The 26,695-nt window shown below is 37.1% G+C and overlaps 1 protein-coding gene across 4 annotated transcripts in view; it reads left to right on the forward strand.

The window, feature by feature from the left end:
- The window catches only part of LOC145988856 (uncharacterized), an 81,127-nt gene extending 66,017 nt beyond the window's left edge, over window positions 1-15,110 (forward strand). For all 4 annotated transcript variants that reach the window (XM_083124100.1, XM_083124098.1, XM_083124097.1 and 1 more), the window contains exons 2-3: window positions 3,289-4,855; window positions 14,289-15,110. In XM_083124100.1, coding sequence (XP_082980226.1) covers window positions 3,549-4,855; window positions 14,289-15,081 — 2,100 coding nt within the window. In that variant the 5' untranslated portion in view covers window positions 3,289-3,548 and the 3' untranslated portion in view covers window positions 15,082-15,110. The remainder of the gene's footprint in view (window positions 1-3,288; window positions 4,856-14,288) is intronic.
- Window positions 15,111-26,695: the final 11,585 nt, after the last annotated feature.

The raw sequence follows: 26,695 nt of genomic DNA on the forward strand, positions 1-26,695 counted from the left end.
AAATACAGGGTGTCTACAAATGATTCAAGTAGTTTCACAATGTTACTGTACGTGAATTATTGAACATATTATGAAGTAACTTTACAGTTTTGTAGAGAAACTCAACAATTTTTGTGACACATTACAAGTGTTCGAAATGCCCCCTGTTCGTGATTCTGCAGACATAAACTTTATAATCTAGTTATTCCCAAATGCGATGAATCATGTACCTATCAATTCGATCAAAAGCACTGATGATACGAACCCGCAGTTCTGCTAGATCACTCGGTAATGGAGGCTCAAACACTAGATCCTTCACATAACCCCACACACATAAAAAGTTACCGTAAGACAATGACAGCAGTTGTTGATCATCATTTCCACAATGACCAACCCATAGTTTGATACTATGGTGGTTAAGATTTTGTGGACATCGTGATGGAACTGGGACGGAGCACAATCCAACTGGTGGATAAAGTTCTCACTGTCTGTCTCGAACTGTGACATGAGCCAATTTTCTAACATGTCAAGATACCCGTATTCTGTAATGGTTGTTCGCTGGAGAAGAAGTGGCCGTAAACTATAAATTTTGAGAGTGCAGCATTGAGTTCCGGAAAGTCACGAATATTCTCAACGGCACCAAGGCGAACAGAAAACTCCCATAACTTGTAACGTGTCACAAAGCTTGTTGAGTTTCTCTGCAAAACTGCAAAGTTACTTCGTGATACTTTCAATAATACATGTACAGTAACATCATGAAACCACTTTCAGTCATTTGTAGACACGCTATACTTTTCGCTACTTAGACTTCAGTTCATGAACAAGATGAAGGAATGTGATAGCTGATGTTCGTTCTGTGAATTTGTTCTTTCATCAAGTTATGACCACATAATATTCGCTGTCTACATTTTCACTTATCACTACAAACAAATTATAAAATAGTTTTACCTAATGATTGGGTACTAACGACAATGCAGGGGGGGCTGTCGACGATGCCAGGTGGGGCTGAGCCGCCCTGGCCCCTGTCTGACTACGGGCCTGTCTAGAAGACTGTTGATGGCTCCAGCAATCAGCCGTGACATACTGCACAAAAATGAGCTCAAAGGAAATCTAATCCGCATGAAAGTACAGAGCATTCCCTGACATTCGCTACGAGACTCGGCAGCAAGTGGCCCGGCATCAGTGCTTGTCTTTCCCGGTGAACGGAATCCGTAACAGTCTTACACTACAGTCTGTTTTTTTTTTTCTCTCTCTCCCTGCCTTCACTTTCTTTCCCTTTCTGTTGACGTTGCAGACTGACGCCAGTATAATCCTCCCTCGGAAGTTGTGTTGTGTCGTGTCGAAAGGAGTCATCTTGATACACTTCCTGGAAAAAGGCAAGACCATCACCGGAGACTACTATAGCAACCTCATCGTCCAGCAATCCAAGAGAAGAGGCCTCACATGAAGAAAGAGAAAGTGCTGTTCCACCAGGACAATGTGCCCGCACATTTGGCCATAGTCACAGGCCGGAAACTTGACTAACTTCGCTTCAAAATGCTACCTCCCCCCCCCATCCTCTCCTGATCATTCAGAAATTCTTGGGTGGTAAGAAATTTCAATCCAATGAAGAAGTCATCGCCACAGTGACAGGCTATTTTGCAGACCTGGTCGAATCCACATATTCTGCTAGTGTCAAGGCATTGGAAGGCCATTGGCAGAAGTGCATTAACCTTCGAGGAGATTATGTTGAAAAATAAAACCTCAATCACTCTGATATTGTGTTTCTTTATACCCGATTCTTAGAACTTTCCAAACAGCCCTCGTAACAGTCACATAAGGTATCATTACCCTCAGCATATTTTGCGGATATTTCCAGATGGGAGAGTTTTGGTGCTGGTAACCCTCCATACAACCAGGAGAAAATGGAGAGTTTTGTATTGTTTTGATTGTATTAATGTGTACATATATTGAATGTGTTATAAAATAAAGTATATCCCAAAAGTCACATAACCGAGACTGAACGTACATAACTTTTCTACAAAAATGTGTTCGAAACATGTACCTTGCACTGGGTATTAACTTTATCTGTGTGGATATTTTTTAAAAATAAAAAAAATAGAAGATTTTCTACAGGAACATTCAGTATAAGGAAAAAGTTACTAAGGTGTATAAAAATTGTTGTACAATTTACAAAGAAACATGAATAAAAGACAGTTATGAAGTTGTTTGCAATAATTCGTTATGCATTACTGATGATTTATGGCGTTAGTTATGACATATTCATGAAAACATCTTCCCTCCCTCCCCCCTCTCTTTCTTTCTCTAGCCCCATCTAGACGGAAGGCGGTGTTCGAGTTCAGAATATTCAACAAATGCCTATCTGCTGCATTAAATGGTCATTTGATTAGTTAGCATGCACCACGTGACCATACACCATACCTACACTGATCCGGAAGGTAGTGCAGACACCAAATACACTACTTGACTTGAAATCAACGAACTAGACGACTGTGTTGCACCGTGCAACCAACTAGACGCTTCGGTGCAAAGAGAGTCAAAGCGAGTCAAAAGGTGCAGCCAACTATACTATTCTCTCTCTGTCTCTCTCTCTCTCTCACACACACACACACCACACACATATATGTTTTGTTTTTAAATTATGAGGTGTACTGGCAATATTGGTCATGTCAGAGGTCAGTACCAGCTGTGTCCAATATCTGGCTATGTTATTTCATCAAAGACCAGATGAAAGAAGAGAGTTGAAATTTATCGCACAGAAAGACTTAACTTAACTAACATGCCTAACTTTTGTACGATAATTTTCAGCTCTTTATTTCATCTGGACATTGATTAAATAACATAACCAGATGTCTGGCATACCCAGTACTACCCTCTGTCATGGCCAATGTTGCCAATACACATTGTATTTTTTAAAAAACTAATTATTTTTTTGGTGGATAATGTCATAATTAAACCCATAAATCATCTCCAATGCATGAAATGCGTAAATATTTATCACCCTTTTTTCAATTCGATAAATACCCACAGAGACGATCGATACGCATGAAAGATAATTGCAAGCATCTCTGTAGCTGTCTATGGTGTACTATACAAGGACACATGGAATTGAACAAACAGTGGTCTAAGGGGTTCAATGTCTTTGTAATTTCTAGTTTTCACAACTTGAGATAAATTTTATGTTACATTAACACTGAAATCTTTTGATTTCTGAACGTTTGTGTGTCTTAAGCATTGGTACTGTTATAGCCTATGTGTATTGACCATTTGCAAGTCAGATTTTTGATTTACAAACAATTTATTTTCCAGATTCCAACTGTATTGACAGAAAATCTTCGCAGGAACCAGGATGAGAACTAGTTTCCTGTCTAGTTGAATAGAAGAAATGCTATTCTATCTCAAAAACAGTGGAAGTAAGGTGTGTTTTCAGTCCTAGAAATGATGGAAATGTTCTTTACTCAAATCATCCATTAGGACCTTTCCGATGGCATAGTGCAAATGTCATCCATTAGCCATAAGTGATAGTGCTTTGTCTAGTGAACACTGCAGTTACAGGTAGAGAGCACAATATGAATGAAAATGGGGCAAGGAGATGTGAGACTGTTAATCCATCATTGCAAGAAAATATTACAAACGACAGTGCCTCTTGTAGTACAGTAGAAGATCAAAGTTTTCAATCTCAAATTGGTACTATAACATCACTAATGAATATTGTCAAACATGATTTGAACAATGAGAACATGGCAAGTAGCATTCAATCTTCATGTGCAAGTTCTCACAGTCCCACAGAGGACGATAATGCTCATAAATCGGAAATTAAACTCGCTCCACATGCCAACAATTTCAATTCTGCTCTACCATCAGGATTAGTGCCAAATGGACTTGCCAACACTGTTTTTGCAAGCAGTGAAAATGCTCCACCTTTATCAGCTGCTAGTAGTGATACAAGTACTGTTTTTAGTAGCCTACCTTATGTTCACTCAAGCATTCAACACGAAGATAAAATCATTAGAAAATATGCACAGAGTGTCAAAGTTGAAAGAGATGAAATTTATTGTAAAATTGTGTGCGAGTCCACCCTAATGGATGTACAGGTTCCATTCCAAATATCCCAACTAAAAGAAGTTAAATCCACTCCATGTGCCAACAATATCAATTCTGCCCAACCATCAGCGTTAGTAGGAATGGGACTTGCCAACACTGTTGATTCCAGCAGCGAAAATGCTCCACCTTTATCAGCTGCTAGTAGTGGCACAGGTGATGTGTGCAATAGCCTTTCCTCTGTTGACTCAAACACCAGCACTCAACATGATAATAGTATCTGCAGAAACAGTGCACAGAGTGTTAAAGTCAAACAAGAAGAAAAAGATTCTGAAATTTTCTGCGAGTCAAGTATAACGGATGCACATGTACCATATCAAATATCCCAACTAAAAGCAGAAATAGCAGAAAATCTTCTTGATATTTTTGCAAATGCCAACATGGAAAATGTTGTTACCTCGAAGCCCCCTTTACCTGATGGTATATCTCTTCCAAGCAATTCCAGTGAAAGCGTTTCTGTTCCAAATTCCATAGTGCTACAGGGAAATGATCAGTTGAAGCAGGCTAGTACTCTTGAAGCTGATTGCAGCGTAATGTCACCTTCTCTTCGGCATGGTAGAACACTTCAAAAGAAGGTGCCAAATGTTCAATCTACTTCAAAGCCAATTGCAAAGCCAACTCAAAACCCAGCATACCCAAATCCACAACAAAAACATGTGACTAGGTCCGCAAAGGCCACTAGAACTTTGCAGCCCCCAGTACAAGTGGAACTGGTTGATGCCACTGTTGCCAGTCTTATGAACACCCAGACTTCAAAGCCTGTGTCATCTCTGGGGTAAGTGTTACCTTAAATATAGTGTTATTAAAAAATAACTCCCTGGTTTCGTTTATTCACAGTTTGTGAAGTTTTATCTTTCTGATTCATAGAAAATCTTCTAATTTTAATGTAGCCTATCTAGAGGAAGAATCTTGTAACATTACAAAGTAACATATTTCATGTTAACGATTCTTTTCTTAAAATGGATTTTGAAAATGCAGTTCTACCTTAGAAAAACACATACTGGCAGTCAAGTAAATTATACCAGGCACACCATTACCCTGAAGTAATATTTCTCAGAATTCTCCAGTGACATATCATTAGTTTGTATTAATAAAATGTTTATCACACAAAAGCATCATATTACTGCAAGAAGTATATTGTATGGGGTCTGTGAAGGCTCTTTACAACTTCAAGATTTAATAATGTCACTTTGAACTGACATACAGGCACATACTGTGCTTCAGGTGATACAGAACCTGAAAAATCTTTCTTTCTTTGGTGTGTGCATTCCGCCAGTCTTGACATGTGCTCCTGTGGTGGCACATACAACATTGAATTTGTATTCCAACTCTGTCCGTACTCAATGTAGCACAATCTCAGGCTACAGTGTCAATGGTATTGGCTATTCACTTATTCTCATGACTTTGGCATATCTGGACTGACATACTGCACAAAAAAGTCCAGGGGATCTGGAAGCAGTGGTGTGGTGGTAAAATCATTTTTTCCATAATACACACACACACACACACACTTACACACACACACAAAATGTATTTATGTATACATATATATGTAGAAATTGGAGCAAAATTTGAAGTTGTCGGACTTCTGTTTTTGTTTTACTTGCATGCCTGCATTCGTGTTTTATTTCTATATCTGATTAATGTATAATACGTACAATAAATAAGATTTGTCGCTGTAATCAAGGTCAAATTTTCAGAACACACCACCGCCTGGAAGGGATCAGGCAGACGACCTCCGAGACACTTTTGTGTCATCCGCGACCTTCTGAGTAAATACTGTCAGTTTATATTACATGGATTACAAAGACCAGCTCTACAACTCTCTACAATTGGATATTTCATTCTCTTAAACCTCTGAATACACGGGATTGTGCTCCGACGTGGCAACAGCACGAACTTGTGCCACCTGCCTAATTTCATGGCCGTATGTTTAAAGATGCACATGTCAAGATTATATTAACACAACAAAAACTTCTTGAGGTGTAACACCTGCCACACAGTAGGTTCCTATATGCCAGTTAACAGTGATATGAAATCTTAAATCGCCATTAATCCTAATTAATAAGAGATTTGGAATGAATCTTTTTTTTTCCTCAGATATAAATCCATGACTGTCCCAGGTTTTGCTTAAGCTAATATGTTAAAATTTTCATATATCTGTATCTGGATGTCTATTATCATTTCTTCTCTGTCTAAGTTAGATAGACTGCAGTGATCTAGATCCTAGGGTGTTTGGGTCTCTCTGGTCCACAGAGTGTGATGTGAACCTAGATACGAGAATGTCTTCTCTGTGTCTTGAAGCATCTCACCCTCTATTAATGGGAGAATTCACGAAGGGACAGGAGACACATGTGACTTGAGGGTTTCAGAAATGGAATGCAGGCTTGTGCATCCTGTCTTGCCTCTACGGTGTGAAATGTTGCTGCTGATTGGTTTCGTTTCCAAGTGGCACATATCACCTCTCGCTTGTCACTACGGTGTAAATACTCTCTATGAAGGACACACACCAACTGGGGATAATTGTTTTTCGCACCCACTAGATATATAATCTGTATTATTAAATGTATCATACTTGTAGAGTTCCAGTTCAGTTAATTTTAGAGTCCATAGCTACATATAAAAATGTACATTATATCATCAAGCAATTTAGGGGGGAGGTTGACAGTCTCTTTTAGATGCCATGTATTCGGTATTTCTCAAAAGCCAAAAACTCTGAGACTTGTAGAGGGTGTTCCACAAACTGGTCCATGTTTCAGATATATGTTGGGTATATTTGTCTTTGATGCTGTTCGGGTGCTTGTTGAAAGCTATTTGAAGAATTGGTAAAAGCTTTAACACAGAGTCAATGGCATAAGCAGAATGGGGGCTCATAGGGCTATTTTATAATTTGTCAAATTTGGCTTCTTTTCAGATATAGCCATATTAAATGCAGATACATGATGTGTAAACATGTTTATGATGACATGTCAGTTCCTCATTTGTGTGAAAAAATTAATGTTAATGTTTTAAAGCGAAAGTATAAGCATGTGCAGGAAATCCAAAACACATTTCAACCTCACTCAAAGAACTTGTGAATTCAGGCGAAGTTGAATGTAGATGTACACGTGCCGCAAAATGACTTCGGACCTCATAACAAAAGCACAAAAAATTCAGAAAATTCATGTGAAAAGCTATTACAGTAAAACCTGTCTATCCCGGAACATGATGGTTCCGAGCAAAATTTTCTGTCTTAACAGTTTTCCTTCTTATTCAGGGTTGACTTTAAATACAGTATAGAGTGCTGCAGGAAATAATGGAAAGACAGATTTACATTTTGCATTACTTATAATGTAGAGTACTAATGCATGTACGTACATGAAGAAAAATGTGATACAATCGCAATAAGCATAGCAGAGATTACAATTATACAGTGTCCGGCAGAGGAGTTAGACGGTTTTGAAATGTGAATAACACACATAATTTTCAAAGGTACAGAAATGTATTACTACAGAAATACAGATTATGGTATGCCATTGTAAGTTATTGTATGCCAATTGCCATGCCAATTCTTTACGACTTAAAAATGATGTCCAAGTGACTTCCATTTACGTGTACACACATTCGAAACCTCTCCCAGAAGTTGCGGACGGCACGTTGCAATATTTCACCATCAATGTTTGCAATTTCATCTCTAATTGCAAGATTCAGGTCGTCTAATGTGCAAGGTTTATTCACATACACTTTGGATTTGAGGAATCCCCACAGAAAAATCACAGATTGTAAGGTCTGGTCACCGAGGAGGCCAGGGTATGTCAACAAACCGGGAAATGACATGTCCTGGAAAAGTTTACGAACAACAGCCATAGAGGATCTAGATGTGTGAGTCGTTGCTCCATCTTGTTGGAACCATATGTCTTGCTGATTTATCCTATGCCTACGGCGAATCCGACAAAGTTCTGGTAAAACAAAAGTATTCATCAATGCGATATAGCGTTCAGAGTTCACCGTCACACAATCCCCATCTTCATCTCAAAGAAATACAGGCCGATGACACCAAACGCTCGATGTTGCACATTCCAGGGCTCCATGCTTACTGAGCTGACAACCGTTAAGCAGGCCACCAACTTCTCACCGGATCACTGGTTGTTGATTTGAATTTATTTCAATTGTTCAAACGGACAAAGCGCTGACTCAAGATCTTACGTAGGTCATTTAAAAGGAAAGGAAAAGGCCTTCGAATGTGTATAGAAGTAAATTGAAGGCATCATTTTTTTTTTTTTTTACATGAACTGTCGTGGTAAATAAAAATGCATACAATAACCTGTATTTCTGTAGTAATACATTTCTGTACCTTTGAAAATTAAGTGTGTTATTCACATTTCAAAACTGTCTAACTCCTCTGCCGGATCCTGTATAACTACACAACATGTTGGTACACTTTCTACAGTATTGTAAAAATGTACAGTTCATACTTATGTATCCTTGCCCCACAGCTGCTTCAAAGTTGGTTGACATGTTTTGCTCACAACACGAGCAAGTACATAGTTCTCTACATCTTGCAAGAGTTGTATCAATTCAGATTCGTTGCAAGAAGCAGCAAATTCTTGTAGTTCGTTGACATTGAAGAGTGCATGTTTGTAACTGGATATTTTCAATTCGCGTGTCATATCTTCTTCTCCTCCGTCATCCTCTTATACAACATTGTCGTCTTTTTCTTCAATGTGCTGCAGATGTAATGAATCGACAGCTTTCTCTACGTCCTGTCCTGTTGCCAATTTGCTGTCGAAATTTATTATGTTCTCAGCTGCAATTGATAAATTAGCCTGTTTACAAATGTCGGCAACGCAACCTAAGTTCTCCTCGACTTGATCATGCTCGACAGTTGTGTCCTCACAAGGGAAACCTGCTTTTACGAAACATTTCTTTACTGTTTCTGGGGTGACTTTCTTCATTGCTTGGTGAATCCATTCATCAGTTTCATCATATCATCACTCATCCCCATCTTTGCAAATTAGCCAAAAGTTGCACAAAATTCGAAGTTAAATGGACACTCACAAACATCCATGCCCATGCCAGGATTTGAACCCGGGACCCCTGGCGTCATAGCATGATGTGCATAGAGAGAAAGATTGAAAGATGGAATAAGAGATGTGAAGAAAGATTGAGATAAAAGTGAAGAAAAAAAGAACGAAACAAAGAGAGATAACAAGAAAAATAGATGACGAAAGAACAGAGGAGAAATAGACAAAGAAAGGTTGAGAAATACGGTAAGAGATGAAGGAAAGATACGGAATTGTAACAGCTATGAGTATTGTAGTGCAATCTTTCATATCGGCAATGTTACCGATAAGTGAGTGGCATCAGAGGCGTGTTCCACTTACAGTATTGCATTGTTTTCTTGCGAGTGAAAAAAATAAAGGAAGAAATTTCCGTCTTACTGAGAATAAAAACATCTCGTTGGTCTTTAAATGGTGTTCCTTTTCCGCGTTAAGGAGGTTTCCACCTTGAGCAGGTCATTTTCAGTTATAAAAATGGTCCGTTCTGGGGACTTTTTATCCGTATTTACAGGTTTCCTTCTTATAGAGGTTCCGGGATATGCAGTTTTTACTGTATTAATCTATTAGATTCAGCAAAAAATGCATACATTAGTACTAACTCATGTTGCCTTTACTTTTGAGAACCATTTGGATGAGCTTGGGCATGGAATCACTAAGACTTCGGTAGTAATTTAAGTCCATGTCAATACACCACATTTTCTTCAGTTCTGTTTGGAGGGTCTGTATATTCTGAATCTTCTTCTTTCCCAGGAATTGCTCCATACGATGCCAACAATTTTCAATTGGGTTGATCGGGGCTATTCCCAGGCCACTCTAACATCTTTATCTGTTGTTCCTAAAGCCATTTCCTTACCTTCTTAGCTGTGTGTCAAGGAGCGTTATCATGCATGAAAAGATCATACTTGTGGATCTGAAGCATATCCACTAAATGGTCCTTAAGAACGTTGATACATTGGTCTGTGATCATCGTCACGTTTTACGGTAAGAAATATAAACGTGCCCTACCCTTTTCACCTGAAATACACCCCCACACCATTACAGACTGGGGGTGCCTAATGGTCGGAACCGTATATTTTGGGCCATATCGATCTGAAGATGATGGACGTCGAACCTTAGCAGCTCCCATTCAGAACAGTTGGAATGTGCTTTCATCAGAAAACATGACTTTCCTCCACTGTGCTGATGTCCAGTGTGCATATTTCTTTGCAAACGCAAGACGGTCTTTCTTCATGCGGGCAGTGAGTAGTGGCTTCTTAGCAGCAGTATGACACGGCAAATCCAAGTCTTTCTGTAAACAGTACTGGATCGTGCGAACACTAAAGTTCTGATGCTGTTGGTCGAGGGTTTTTCTTTGCCTCCCACCACCAAATTTGTGCTTTGGAATGACAGTCGGAGGCTGTTTGTCTACAAATCGTCTTTATCGGGACATTTTCACTTCGCCATGCAATAATGCTGGCTTTTTCCACACTGCTACAGTACTTTCCCAGCATATCGCAAATACACCTGTACAGTAGTCAAATATCCAACACAAATACAGTAGTGAAATATCCAACACAAATACAGTAGTGAAATATCCAACACAAATACAGTAGTGAAATATCCAACACAAATACAGTAGTGAAATATCCAACACAAATACAGTAGTGAAATATCCAACACAAATACAGTAGTGAAATATCCAACACAAATACAGTAGGAAAATATCCAACACAAAGTGCACCACACGAAAACACAGCACTTTATCACACACGCTACAGCAGGAAGTCACCCTTCCTGTGTCAACTAACAATACAAAATGAAATAAACTCGCTTATCAGCAGTAATACACTTGCCAGATACGTTCATGCAGAAACCATTCCGTGTTTGAAACAAAACAACAGTAGATACAAGGCTACAAAGTGATAGACCACTTACTATGGCAGATTTCACATGAGGTCCGAAGTCATTTTGCGGCAGGTGTAGGTTCAGTGCCATGAAGCTAACTTATTTTTTCAGAAATAATTTACAAGTTGCAACACTGAAGAAACTGCTTTTCCGGATCTCCAGTGCATTGCATCAATGCAGAAAAATTGGCAACAAAGTGGATCAAGTCTAAGCATCAGAATGCCCTTGACAATCCAAATGGCAAATCATTTGTGAGTTGTTTATGTTTAAGTCTACTTGATGCACAGTAAGGCTAATTGGGACTGCATCTACAGTTTTAAAGTGGGATCTGAACCATTGTGTGACTCCACCATCAAACCTGCAGAAATAGTCTCAGTCATGTTGCCTATTCACCTGGAATGTAAAGGGTAACCATTTTGGAAGTCACCCAAATTTCAACCATTTTTCCACCGGACTAAGACTAATGAGGCTCTGTTGTCTTGACTCTCAGCGAGTATAATTGTCTGAGAGACTTACTTGTTTTGTATGCTGTCCATGTGTCTTTGAGATTGTCCTTTCATTAATTTCACCATTCATCATCTTCTTTGCAACCAGTCAAAAGTGGCAGAAAAGCAAAGTAAAATAAATCAAATCAGTCAGTTAATTGTCTATTCAACTGATTTATGTAATTTTATTATATCTTGATTTCAGATGATAATTTTTGTTCCATTTAATATTAGATTTTAAGCACTTAACATTCAATTATAAGCATACATCATATACAGGTGAAAAATATACTGCATGCAAGTTTTAAATTAATGGGAAACCTATTACTAGAATAGTTTTATGGGAAGCTATCATCTACACACTAGTGTGCACAAAGTCCATTTTTACCCTCTGATGAAATCACGAGTTGCATCCTGCTTGCCAACATTTTCTGTAAAGAAGACCAACAATTTATTTTCCAGTATATGTATCTGAACAGGTCATTGTGTATAATATTCTGTGTCACAAAGTAATATTGTTCTGGCTTATCATGAGAATTCGTTAGAAGTCAGTGACCCAATCCCAACAATTTTACTCGTAAATAGCTTTCTAATTTTTATAAAAGTGTATATGTTAGTTAATATTTACCTTTGAAATTTAATATTAATAAATAAATTATGGTATAATCACAGATAGTATTAATCCGATTCTGTCTAGGCTTGTTGACAAATATAAAATTTGGTTTAAATTAGTTGACAACGACTAGATCTAATGGAATCTTTTAGTTGGATCTGGTTAATATCATTAAATTAATTTGGTAAGTGCTGATTTTCATTGCCATGATCCATTTTGGACATCAAAAAATTACAATTAATCAGATTATTTACACTTCAATATATTTGTTAATGAAAATTGCTGCGCAAACTAAATTGACCGTGGTCAACCTTCAAATTTCGAGGTGGGAAGAACTCCCTCCACCCGGGTTAGATTTTTTTATTGCTCACCACCAATGTCACAAAAGCATTTTCTTTTATCACAGTGGAAACTCGAAGAAAAAGCTATCTCTAGGTTGTTGCCAGCTTGGGCTGCAAGTTGCTTCACCCTTCTGTCCATAAGTTGAGGACTGTCCGACAGTTGTAATTCAAATTTGGAGGCTACATGGGTGATAATCGCTCCCTCGCCAGCTATGATTTCTCACAGGAAGAATTTCCTCTTTATTGCTTGTGAACCCCGAGCAAAAGACCATCTTTCCAGGTGGTTGCTAGAGTCGTTTTCACGTTCAGAAGACACAACGGCGCTTATGGAGAAACCGCACAGTGTTGCCAATACAGCGCTAGCTCATGTCGCCGGGAAATGATGACCTTCCTTCACAATGAAGGTGTTACATATTTTGTATATATATAATGATAATTATATGTAATTATTAATATTAATATTATACTGTGAACGTTACAGTTACCTTTTTTACTATGATCCATTGCGATGACTACACACGCGAGTGTAATGCACGAATATGACACTTAAAAAAGTAAAAATCACTGAGCGCTCACACAACTGAAAACACTTTTTCGAGAGAGGGAAAAGTCTAAACAGACCAAAGCAGATCTCTCATTCAAATAAGGGGAACCTGGCACATGGGTTACATTCAAGTTGCAACCCAAACAAACAAATGAGTTATGGCCCACGTGAACTGATAAGACGTGAATGACTCAAGCAAGGCATGTCGTATTTCTATCTTGAAGCCCCATATTTTGTCACGTGTTGGAAAGCCTTTCAAAGGTTAATATGATGTTTATGAATTTATGTGTAAGTTGGAAACTGAAAGGTGATCTTCATTTCAGTATTAAAGTCGACAGTAATGTAAACAAAAAGAACGTGTATTTGCGACAGCACTAATGTTGCTCACAACAGCCGCATTGGAAATAATTGTCAGTTATTAAATTTAAGTAATTTCAATTCTATTATAACAAACTGCATGAAGTTCATATTTTTACTGAATGGAAATAAAATAACAACTCGAAAACTTGGTGGTGATAGCCGGAATGCTGCGGTGAGTCGGCTCAAGATGGCCAGACAACGTCTCCTTACTTCGCACGCGGTTCGGGTTAAAAGGAAACTCCAAATGCATGGAAGTAATATTTCTGGGAAGCTTTGAGTGGTTATAAAAAATAATTTCATTATTTTGTCCACAACTTTGTCGCTGGAAGTTTTTACTTGGAATTACAGAACAAAAAATGGCCAGCGACGACATTTTCTACTGCACGAATATAAAAATTCTCCACATACTTTATTTGAATATTTTTTAATGCGAATATACTTTAAAGTATTGATAAATTCTGAGCACCACCATCACCTATGACAATTAAAAAACAGTGTCAATTTTTTTAATAATGAATGCTTCAATTTTACGGCATGTTTCAACGTTAGGAATGAAAACAATGTAAAAATTGTGTTTTCACAGAAAATTTGCGTTTTTAATTTATCTAAAACTATGTAAGCAAGTTACCAGTTTTTTGTGTTCACCATCGTATTTTCTACAAAATTTCCTGCAAAACTGCAGGTACCGATTTTACTTAAGCTAAATTTGTAAATCCAGAAATTTCACAACAGCGCGCTCGTATTTCCCATAAGAAAAGCATTGCCCATAAGAGCCCATTGTGTCTTCTGAACGTGAAAACAACTCTAGTTCGCGTTACAAGTCGCAAACTTCAGGAGAACCTCTCCTGGTCCGCTATAATTGATGCCAGTGCTACCTGGTGGTTGAGAAACACTGATTTAGGGGATTGTTAATTTTCTATTGATATTAAATTTTTTTTCTAGCTTGGAGTCTACCCTCTACCGCCCGGGAGTTAATCATTGCAAATTTTGTGGAAAGGATCTGAGCTGGAAGGGAAGAGAAGAATTCTTTAATCACATGCAGGAGCATGATGTTACAAGGTTTACATGTAAAGTATGTTGTAAAGGGTTCAAGAAGCGAGAAAAACTAAAAGATCATATCAGAATTCATATTGGAGAAGAGAAGTTTGCATGTAAGGAATGTGGGAAAATGTTTGTTACGAAGGCTACTCTTAGAGTTCATATTTCTCATCATCACAGGAACAGAGGTCCAGCAAGGAGAGTGAAGTGTGAAGAATGTGGGAAGGAGATTTCAAGTGGAGAATTAGCTGCACATAAAACAATACACTCTTCAGAAAGACCTTATATATGTGATATGTGTGGTAAATGTTTTAAAGGTAAAATGGCACTCATCACCCATATTAAAAGTCACGACAATACCCTCTACCCTTGCAAAATTTGTGGAAAGATGTACAAGACAAACACAATGAAGTCACACAGGCGCTCTCACAAACAAAAAGACATGCTTCAGTGTGAAATATGTGGAGCTCAAACAGCCAATAAACAAACTTTGAAAGCTCACATGACCGTGCACACTGGGGAACAGCCCTACATATGTGAAATCTGTGGCAGGAGATTTGCTCGTAAATACAATATGTTCACGCATTTGAAGCTTCATAAAGGAATTCGCCCTCTCTCATGTGATAATTGTGGGCGGAAATTCTCCCAAATGTGGAATCTCAAGAAGCATGTACAATCATGCCTTAAAGTATTTTAGATGGAAATATATATTTTATTGTGTGTCAACTATGTTTCGAAAATAGTATGTAAGGTTGTCAGACATCCTCTTTTTCCTACACATTTCTTACGTTTTAGTCTCATGTTGGTGATGTGGGAGGAATTTTTAAAAAATCGAAATTTGTCTTCCACTTGGAGAAGGAAAAAAAACTAGGAAATATACAGGGTAAGTAGAAAATAATGTAACAACTTTACACACTTATGATGTAACTATTTATAGTAGAAAATCAAATAAGGCATCAATATAAAGAAAAACTGGAAGATATGCTTATGCAGCTTTGCCATTGGTCCGGCAGGATCGGTACTGTGGCAGAATGGTGATGTCATGTGTACCCTGTGAGTCTGTTAACAGAATGAGGTAAATGTTGAAGATACAAGATGATGGATTACTACCAAAAGGCATACAGAAATGTCTTTCAACTGTTGTGATTGAATTGCAATTCCCCCCCCCCCACCCCAAATCAGGAAGGTTCGCAGATTTTTTCACTGAGGGACAAGAAAAGGTATTTCCTCATGGGGCATATTACCCCGATAATAGTGTTGAGCCCTCAAAAAATACCACTTAATTTGGAACTATTGCATTAATGTAAATTACTGTGACTGAAATCACATTATATGTATGAAATATATACTTTTTAGGTGGCCATCTTTGAGGTTCTGTGCAACAAGTGGTAAAGCTCGAATTAACGCTGAATTAAATACAAGGCAAGTAATGCTTTTCAGTCACCAACTGCGTGCTTTTTACAAATGCAACATGTATGTATGTATATGTACACATAAGCTTTTTAAGGTATGAATTATTGCTGACTGTTCCATTAGATACGAAGCATGGGAACGTAAAAATGTGAAGAGTCAGTTTTCACGGATTTCCACGTTGACCGCATGCATCAAATCGTCAGTCACAACAGATGGCCAACCGCTCCTTGGTTCATCGTGAACTGACTGTCTCACGACCTTCTTTAAACATCTGGATCCATTTTCTCTCCATCCCTTCACTCATTGCACCCTCTCCATACACCTCACACAGTTGACGGTGAATGTCTACCGGTTTTTTGTTTCTTGCATTGAAAAAAGGAATCACAGACTAGACTTCACAGTCGGCTGGCTTCTTGATTTTCTTGAACATCTCAAACCTTCAGAAAACTACGAAGAAAAAGCATGAGCTGCTCCCACGCATGCTTGTGGCTTACTAATGTATGAAGGAAGTCAGCGAGAACTCACACTGCAGTGCTACAGCAGCAATATTTGCAAACGGTACTTACTTTATGAATACGCCTTGTAGGTTTTTTGATGACGCTATTCGAACAAGTCTTTTTGGGTTACCAGCCAGATTAAGTCAGCGTTTGCTTCCAACATTTTGAGCCCATGCATTGCTCTCAGCATCAGAGAATGTAGAATTGGAGACCAGTGTAAAGGTCAATATATGATTATGATAGGGTAGGCCAGAGCTTGGACACTCCTTATTGGTTCTCTCTGGATCCTGTTGTTCTTATTGACTGGTGTTGTGGGTCATTACAGAGAAGTGGGTTTCAGGCGTAACTGAGCTGGAGTCCCACATCCTTGTTGAGACTCATACTTTTCCAGGAAATGACTATGGCTTCGTTTACTCGTCAGTCCCAGTAACTGGAAGATTTGGCTATTAATCTCTAAGATTATGATAAAGGTTTGGTATTGGTTTAGTACAGTTCAAAAATGTTAGCAGTTAAGAATTTTTTAATTATATTTTGACCTGCACTGACATTTTGAAAAAATATATATTGTTTTTTTAGATATATTCAGTTGAAAATACATCTAATATTATTGATTGTAAGATTTTGAATTATGTAATAAAGAGCTCATTAAAAATGGATTATTTTTTAACCAAAAATGTGTAAACTTCAAGTTATTTCCAACATTTGCTAAGCTGCACGTCAAGCTAACTTTGCAACAGGTTTTATGTAGCAATCTGTACGAGAACTCAGAATCTTGCCTCACCCGCCAAGCTGTTTACATCGCAGACACAGAAAATTTGCAATATTGCCAACCGCACAACACATCAAAACCCACACATGCATGTCAGGTGGAATGTAATTTTGTTTCATTTTGTATTTGTATTTAAAGTATTTTCTGTGCATAGATTATGTAATGAATGTGTCATTACTTGATGTAAATCACGAAATATATTCGAAACATAAGGGCATGTGTATTTCGAGCATGCAAAAAAGACAAAGGTAAAAGTAAACGACAGGTTCTTCTTGAATTTAATGAAGTTATTATTTCTGGTTTAGAAAGGAATAAATTTATGAAAAACTTGGTTGCTTCATTCGCAATACATCAATTACTATAAAACACACAAACTTTTCAAGTTTATACCACCAAAAAAAGCATGATTTGCTATTGGTGATATATACAATGGAGTACATTGTCTGCTACTATTACTGTTTGGTTTCAATTTATTAAACACTTCACTAAAACAGGATTCAAATCTTGGTATGCTCATTTATTGGTGATAATCACCCTTACCTTTATTTGCATGGAACAGTAAACATGCATCTTCAACAAAGCCTTAATTGCAGTGGGTGAAACAATAAGCCTCCCCCTTTCCCATCGGTTGCTTCAGTCATGGCGGTGGTTTTGCATGGTGGTATCCTCCCACGATTGATTCAATGTTCACGCATGTCTCATCCAAATAATAAACATATTTCTTCTCACGGCGGTATATTTTAATACCGTGGGGATTCTTTTGTTGTCAAAGAACAAACAATCGTTTCTTCCTCCTAAACTCAAACCTCAAATCATTGAACATCCGAGATACAGTTCGTGCGCACATTGACAGCAAATCACATTACTCCCTGTTTTATTTTGGTCTTGTTGCCATAAGGAGGAATATGCATTTAAAACAACTTGCTTTTCTTTGAAGAGCTTTTCCCTTCAGATGATGCTAAAAATAACACTCGGGCAAAACCATGCGCTGAACAGGAGACCTCGATTCAGCCATTCTTGCCACTGATTAGCAATGAATCACGATAACATAGGGTTACAATAGTGGTATCACTGATTCGATGCACTCTGCAATGTATTCAGTGTCACTCGACTCGCTCTTGAGTGTTTCTTCTGTGCAATAGACATCTCAGTTGGTGAATCTGCAGATCCAAGTTCGTCTGCACAGTGATTGCAACAAATCAAGTCCATACCTGCTAATGGGTGTATTATTTTGTCTGTATATTACAAATTAAATAACTGTGTCGGAATAGAACCCGTCTCAGTGGAACTATATTCTAAGTGCACATTTGGAACTACATATGCAAAAACCTGCTGCAAAGCTAACTTGACGGGCAGTTTAGGGTTCTATATTATATACTCCAATGATTGTATCCTACATTTTGGAAGAGTGCTTCCTACTCTCTGCTTGTGTAATCTTGTAATTATGTGTTAAAAAAAGTTTCCTACTTCAAATGTAAAATATGCATAGAAAATATGTAGGATACTTAAAGTACATAAAAAATCTTATATGATTTAAAAATTACATAAAAAATAATACTGCAGATACTATTTTCGCCAATGAGTCATTCCATGCGAAATCAACACAGCCCCCAACCTGACCATCTCCGATTTTCATGAAATTTGGGGAGTTGAAACTATGCATGGAACTTAGTAACTATGAAAATGTTTAGTCTTGTAATTGTTAAATTATTCAAGGTCAAAAGTTAGCAACAATTGCCCTTTTTGAGCCCGCTTAGCTATACAAAATGTGCTGTCACTCCGCCACTATTTCACCTAGGAAGCTCAAATAAAGCTTATTGTACAGGAAATTGAACAAGCTTTCCAGTGATATATAACAAGCCTACCTTTGGATAAAAATATAGTTTTGTCACGTCACCTTGACCTTTGACCTTGAATTTCTCAAAACATGTCATTACCAAAAATCGTGAAAAAAATATATTTGGTCCCGCATGCCATACTATAAAACATATCAAAAAATCATTCTGGGACTGCAATGGGATCAGAAGATACAAATTAATATGTGTAACTATGTGACTGATAAAAGTCCCATTACATGAACTATGCTGAGTCAAAAGTCCTTTAACACCCCTACAAAATGTAAAGGAGTTATCCTGGTCATGAAAGAAATAGGTTAGGCACAGGGAGATCCCTAGCTGTGTGTGTCAAGCGCAGGTTCAGCACATTATTGACCTCCATATTGAATTCAATGCAAAAATTTCAAAGGAAGGGGGATGATGTGATATATCAAATCAGGCTAGAATTTCATGAGAAATGAAGTGTCGAAGGTTTTTTCAACTTATTTTTAGGCAGCAAAACGTTATACGCATATCTTTCACTTACGATATATGCACATTATAGTGTTGTCAATATTTCTGTGAGCACACTCGTTGATGTCTCTCACACTCCCTTAGAACATTTGGCAATGTAGCAGGTGCAACATCGTCGCAAGCAGCAACTATGCCTTCTCTCAGATGGTCAATATCAGGGACTTTAAGTGCATGCGCCATTCTCTTCAAATGTTTCTGAAGGTAAAAGACCTCCTAAGATGTTAGATCTGGGGAATGTGCAGGCCTTTTAATAGATCCCCGTGTGCCCATCAATCTACCTAGAAATTTACCATGAAGAAATTGCCAAAATGTTCACATAGTGTGGTCACACACTGTCCTGTTTCAAAACTCTGGTAAAGTGCCATATCCCGTAAGCAAGGATGAAAAACCTGTTCACTTAACACATCCAAGAAGCCCTCAGCATTTAAGATTCCGTTGTTGAATATGGACCAACCATTCCCGTTCTTCATACACTATACCACATCATTAGCTTACCAGCAACAACCATTCGGCTGGGATTTGTCTACTGTAGATTATCAAATCACAGGTTTTGAATATAATTTTTATTAACTTTACCGTGAACATAAAAATTAGCCTCGTCACTGAAGAATTTTTCATTCCAAAGGAAGTGTCACGTATTTGTTTGAGATTCTTTTCCCAATATTCTCCACTATTCAAGTATTTGGTGAATGTTGCTGATTAAAATCATATGCAATGGTGCATATACTTCTTTCTCTCCCAAGATGTCAGCGTGAATTCGACGAGTTCCTAACATGTTAGGAGCATTCTTAATACTTTGTTTTTAACACCTCGAAAAGGAGAAAATAGTTACAAGCATGCAGTAATAACTTTTTGCTGATTAAAGATACTTGGGAAAAACCTTTGCCATTTCATTTTATCATGAAGTTCTAGCCTGATTTGTATATCACTTCACACCCTTTCCTTTGAAATTTTTCGTTGAATTCAATATGGCGGTTAACAATGTGCCGGACCTGCACGTGACACACACAGCTAGGGATCTCCCTGTGCTTAACTTATTTCTTTCATGACCAGGATAACTGCTTTACATTTTGTAGGGGGTGTTAAAGGACTTTTGACTCTGCATAGTTCATGTAATGGGACTTTTATCTGTCACATAGTTACACATATTATTTTGTATCTTCTGATCCTATTGCAGTCCTGGAATGATTTTTTGATATGCTTTATAGTATGACATGATGGACCAAATATATTTTTTTCACGATTTTTGGTGATGACATGTTTTGAGATATTCAAGATCAAAGGTCAAGGTCACGTGACAAAATTATATTTTTATCGAAAGGTAGGCTTGTTATATATCACAGAAAGTTTGTTCAATTCCCTGTACAATAAGCTTTACTTGAGCTTTCAAGGTGAAATAGTGGCGGAGTTACAGCACAGTTAGTATAGCTAAGTAGGCTCAAAAAGGGCAATTGTTGCTAACTTTGACCTTGAATAATTTAACAATTACAAGATGCACGAGACTAAACATTTTCATAGTTACTAAGTTCCATGCATAGTTTCAACTCCCCAAATTTCATGAAAATCGGAGATGGTCAGGTTGGAAATTGCACATATCTGTGTTGATTTGGCATGGAATGACTCCAATATATTATTCGATACTATTTTTGCCTGTATATTATTCTATTTACTGTGTGTATTATTTACTGATCATTGTTGTTAAAGAAAAGTAAATTGGGGGAAAGTTAGCAAATGTAATTAACATTATCCTTAATCCTTAAACTATGGCTTGTTCCATAATGGAATATGGAGCTTTTTCTCATAGTATCTGACTTTCAGAACATATTGTGACTCTAATAAAGGTTGAAGATGCATTTCTTGAGTTCTGCGTGAGTCTTGGAGTTGTAATTATTATTATTCTCTATTTTTCATTGATTTTGACAATATCACACTTTTCTCAATTTTGGTGTTCGGAAGCACACTTTTACCAAGGGAAAGCAGTAAGTGTGCAATTTTTTCCACGATAATGGAAAATATATCAGGCAATGTGCAGGTACCATTCTGTACCTTTACGTCCTTGCATGGGGATCCGATGAATTTCAAATTTTGTTGAAAAAAAAATAGCTTCTCCTCGTCTAACCAATTACAGAAAATTTGTTTGATCTACCACATGCTTAAGCCCAGTGTGTTATGAACAAAAGGAGATATAATTTGTAACAAGCATTCTTAGTTCTGGAGATATCAAATATTATTTAAAAGCATGCAGAAGTTTAAATTTCGCTCTGAAAACTTGCCCATAGTTTACGCATTCACCGGCAAACACGCTTCGTTGTTTAAGGGTTAAACTTCTCTGTATTTGGCTCTGCCTTTCTTGCCCATGGTAGCTCAGTTGTTAGGTCATCTGACTGCCATGCAAGAGAACGGGGTTTGATCCTGGGCAGGATTTTTCATCTGTTCAAGCTGCTCCGCAGCCACCTAGCGTCGTATAAAGTGGGTACCTGGAGGAATCTCTGGGGGGTGTAAAGGCAGTCAAGGGCATGGTGCTAATCACATCACCGACACCTTCTGCTGTGATCAAGAAAGTGTGGGACCCTAACTCCAAACCCCCTACATGCCTTCATGGCATGATGCAAAGCATAGGGGAGCACTTCACTTTACTCCCTCTTCCTTGCTATCACTTGTTCAGGTTTGTTTTGAGATAACTTATTTCTATTGCATGCTTAGCCTTAAAAAAGCAATAATAGCATCAGATGTTAAATTTCTGGTTCTGGTTATACATAATAATAATAATAATTATTATTATTTTGTAGTAACAATTATTTAATTAGTTCTGAGAAACTATAAAACAAGACATTGAGTTACCTTATCATTTGGTACACATAGGACATATACTATGTAGAAATTTTGGCGAGAAATACAGGTTTGGCCAGACTCTGCTCATTGGTAGAGCAATGGAATGCCACACACCCTGTTTTGAGTACTGGTAGCCAGCAGGCTTCACTGCTATTTCTACATGTGTGAATAAAATATATACATTGCAAAACTGTATTTAAGAGATTTTTTTTTACGAAAGTACCATTGGTGTATGTTAATTACAAATTATAAATGTTGACACCACTCCTATGTAAATGAGACATTACGTTAACATATCAAAATAATAATGTAACATAAAACCAATGTAAAATATACAGAAAATCATTGTACTATTAGGTATCATGGGTATTAATTTTTGTTATAATTTTTTGTAACCGTGTAATGTGTGCGTAGAATTCGTAGGTAGGTAGGTAATTCTCCAAGGGCATTCGCTGAACTTTTTCCAGCAGAGGAACAATCAAGGCTTTTCCAGCAGAGAGGGGCAATCAAGGCATTTTCCTTCAAAACACTGTTTCAGTTTGAAGTTATGGGGCTCCTGCAATAATCTGTATCATACTTTGTTCTCGTTGTCTGTTCATTATAATACTTAATTATTTACTTATCCATCCTCTTCTACTTTGTGGTGTAGAGGTTTACCATAAAGATTGCCATCTGTTCCTGTCCTGCACTAGATCTTGTACTTCTTTCCAGTTGCTGCCCCTTACTTCCACAGCTCTCTCTACATCATCTTCCCACACTTTTCTAGGTCTTCCTCTTGGTCTTGTCCCCTGCATTTTCACTTTGTTGATTGCTTTGGTTATGTGGATTCCAGCCATTCTCTTCACATGACGAAACCATCTTAGTTGGTTCTGTTCTACTTTCTCTAGTAAAGGAGAAACTCTCAAACAATTTCTTATGGTTTGATTTCTCACTCGATGTCTTCTTGCTTTTCCTTCTTCTATCTTACGCAATAATCTCATTTCCATTGTCTGCATTTACTTTGGTGTTTTTACAGGGTTGCTACGATTTTTTATTATGAAATTCCCCGACATTTCCAGGGTTTCCAGACCAAAAATGAAATATTTCCAGACATGTTTATCATCATGATTTTTACTTCTGAACCTTGTGTTTTTCAATTAAATATATAATCCATTAATTTTTATGAATATTCACTTTCACATTTTTCTTTTAACAAATTTCATTCTACACACACAAGAACATGTGAAAATTCGAAGAGTAAAATGTATTACAAACGGTGTCAAATGTATTGGGTGCTACAATCACGTGCATCTAGCCTTTGGGCTAATGTAACAGAGGTACATTATTTCACCGTAACAGATCTCCACAATATAAATACAACAAAAAAAGTTCATAAACTATACCCAATTTTTCATTTTCTAGCAGATTTATGGTTTTGTAGAAAAGTGCTGCTTTTTTTTGCTTACGTTCATAAGTACACAGCATCTGGAGAAATTTTTGTTGCATATAGGAATTCTATAGGAAATGCCAACAACAAGACTAAGATCTATAAAATAATAGACGACAACCTCCTCTTCACCAATCTTTCCGATAATTATGATCATATTGTGAATGTAATTTAGTTATCAATCAGATATCTGGACTGCAAGTTTTACTTTGATATTCTTTCTAATATCTAGTGTTATAAAAGTGAAAATTTATTACAGAAATTCGAGGGAACCTTAATTTTGCACAAGACTGAGAATCAAAAGAACAAAAGAAACAAGTTCCTAAACTGAATCTTTTTTGGAAGCGGAATCACAAGAACTGAATCCATAAGTGGAAGTGAACTGCTTGTCCATTTTGCATTTTTTCTCTTACAGACTCCAAAATGCACGTAAATTGCAGATGGTCTGCAAAATTCCCCTGACAAGCCAACTTCCCTGACATTTCCCTGTTTTTCAGAAACGTGGCAACCCTGTTTAATGTCAATGTCAAGGACTCACAGCTGTGCAGAATTGTGGCTATCTATATAGTTATATACACTGCTAGTTTTGTGGACTTTGTTATTTCCTTTTTATTGAGGAAGTTTCTCCTCAAAGCATTAAATAAGCATGCTGCTACTTGTATTCTGCTGTTAATTTCATCATCTATTTTACCATCTTGCTGTAGTATTGTTCCCAGATATTTGAAGCTATTAACCTGTTCTAATCCTTTATTTCCGAGGTATATTTTATGCTCTACCTCTTCTCTTGCTATTGTCATGGTCTTCGTTTTATTGTTATTTATTCTCATCCCATATCTTAGGAGTTATTTATTCCAGATTTTCATGTTATATTGTTGAGAGCTTCCTAAAATTCGGATATCGCCTGTGTATGCAAAATGTGACAGTTATGCTGGCCTCATGTTTTTTATATCCTAGTTGTAACTTTTTGACTTTTTTGTTGCATTCTTTTATGACTTCATCCAGCAATATGATGAAAAGGAGGGGACTGAGTATACATCCTTGTTTCAAACTCTTCTAATTTAGCACTAACAGTTCTAACATGGATATGGCATATACAGGAAGTCCCAAAAGTCACAGAACAGATACTTTGAATGTTCTTAACTTTTGTACAAAAAACGATAGAGACATGAACCTTGTATTAGTTATTAACTATATCTATATGGATATTCTATAAACATTAAACATGAAAATAATTCTCTGCATGAAGGTTCAGTATGGAATAAAAGCTTGTAAAAAAATATTGTACGAAGGAAAGAAAGACATGAATAGAAGACATTTAGATTTATTTCATCCATGAATCACCTTTTATTTTCATGCTGTGATATTGGACATGTCAGTCAACATTACAATATACTAATACAATGAAATAAAATAATGTAATATACAATGAAATGATACCATAGCCTATTACAGTTTTATGCTGGGAGGTGTGTAGTCATATTAGTTATACTGTCTATACATAAAAACACCACCAGTAAGACATTTTAAAGTTACAATGTAAAAATACTATTTTGTAATGCATTAAAATATTAAATATTGGGAGATAATATAGAGGTAAGACTAATAACATTATAAAATGATACTAAAATTGCACTCATGTAATATAGCAGGTACAACTCTATGGAGTTGCTGGCAATAATTTTTGTGTGTCGATGGTCTCAATGGATATTTTTCATATTGATATAAGAACAATACATTATATTCATAGAAAGTAAAAAGAAATGTTAATTATTGCATATTCATAAAAGAATTCTTTTTTTTTTTTTAATTACGAAGTGTACTGGCAACATTAGTCGTGTCAGGGTCCAGTACCAGGTGTGCCGATATCTGGCAATGTTATTAAATTAATTTCCAGGTGAGATAAAAGATCTGAAATTTATCATGCAGAAAAGGAACCTACCTATCTCTTTCTATGTAACACTATCTTTTATATTTGAAAGAACCTTCCTGGTCACGAGAAATGTTCAATTCCACTGTGGTGGATAGTGATTTAGAAATTGGGAATAACGCACTATGTGGTACCAGTGGCGTAGCGGGATTCTATGAAAGGTGTAAGGCTTCCTTAGATAAACCTGACCTGAATATTGGATAAAGAAAACCCAAAAACATTTTAACTAAATAGAATCTATTTGAATCTAAGTCATTTATGGGCATACTCAATTTCAAATACAAAATGCACACACTCTATGTTAACAATAATAGCATATGTATTACTTAATGAAAATTCTCATTTATACTGTAACTCGATCCGACGATCCTTTAGTCTGAACACCTCTATCATGTCGTCGTAGAATCGGGAGTTTCTGGTCAATGTTTTTGGCAGCTCATTTTCAATGGATATCAGTCCCAAGTCAGATTTCTTTGCCTGAGTGTGTGTGCTGCATTGAAATGTATGAATCCTCTTCAGTGCAGAAAAGACCTTTCCACGGACGAGCTTCAGGCAGGAACAGTGAGGAACAATTCTGTTAGTTTGTACACTTGTTCAACAGCTTCATTCAAATGGGTAGTACGCAAGTAGTCATGAAGTTCAAACACACTCTTTACTCGATATTCGGCTTCAGAATATCATAGCTCAACTTTCAACTGGTAGCAATTGAAAAATTTTACATACAGCTTAGTTAAGGACTCCTCTTCTGGAAAGGTCATGTCATATTTTTATTATTATTCTTTTTCTTTCACTAAAAAAGGTATTTGTAGGAAATGCATAGAATACAATTTGCAAATGCAAATACATTCGAGAATATTACTCAGCATGGTTACGATATATGCGCACATTTTGAAAAGCATATCAAGCAACTTAGTAAAAGGAAAAGGTCAAAAAAAATTCTGTAAATCATAACGCTAAGTATTACGGGCAACTGGGATGCACGCACCAAACTTTGCGGGCGCTGCCAGATCTAGGATTACCAGACATTCTCCTTTCATCGTTAACTTCGCTCCTTCTAATGGAGGTAATATCAAACATTAAACCATCTCGTTTGTGAACT

This window comes from Lepisma saccharinum, chromosome 6, assembly GCF_977018435.1.
Source record: "Lepisma saccharinum chromosome 6, izLepSacc3.1, whole genome shotgun sequence".
Classification (NCBI taxonomy): Eukaryota; Metazoa; Arthropoda; class Insecta; order Zygentoma; family Lepismatidae; genus Lepisma; species Lepisma saccharinum.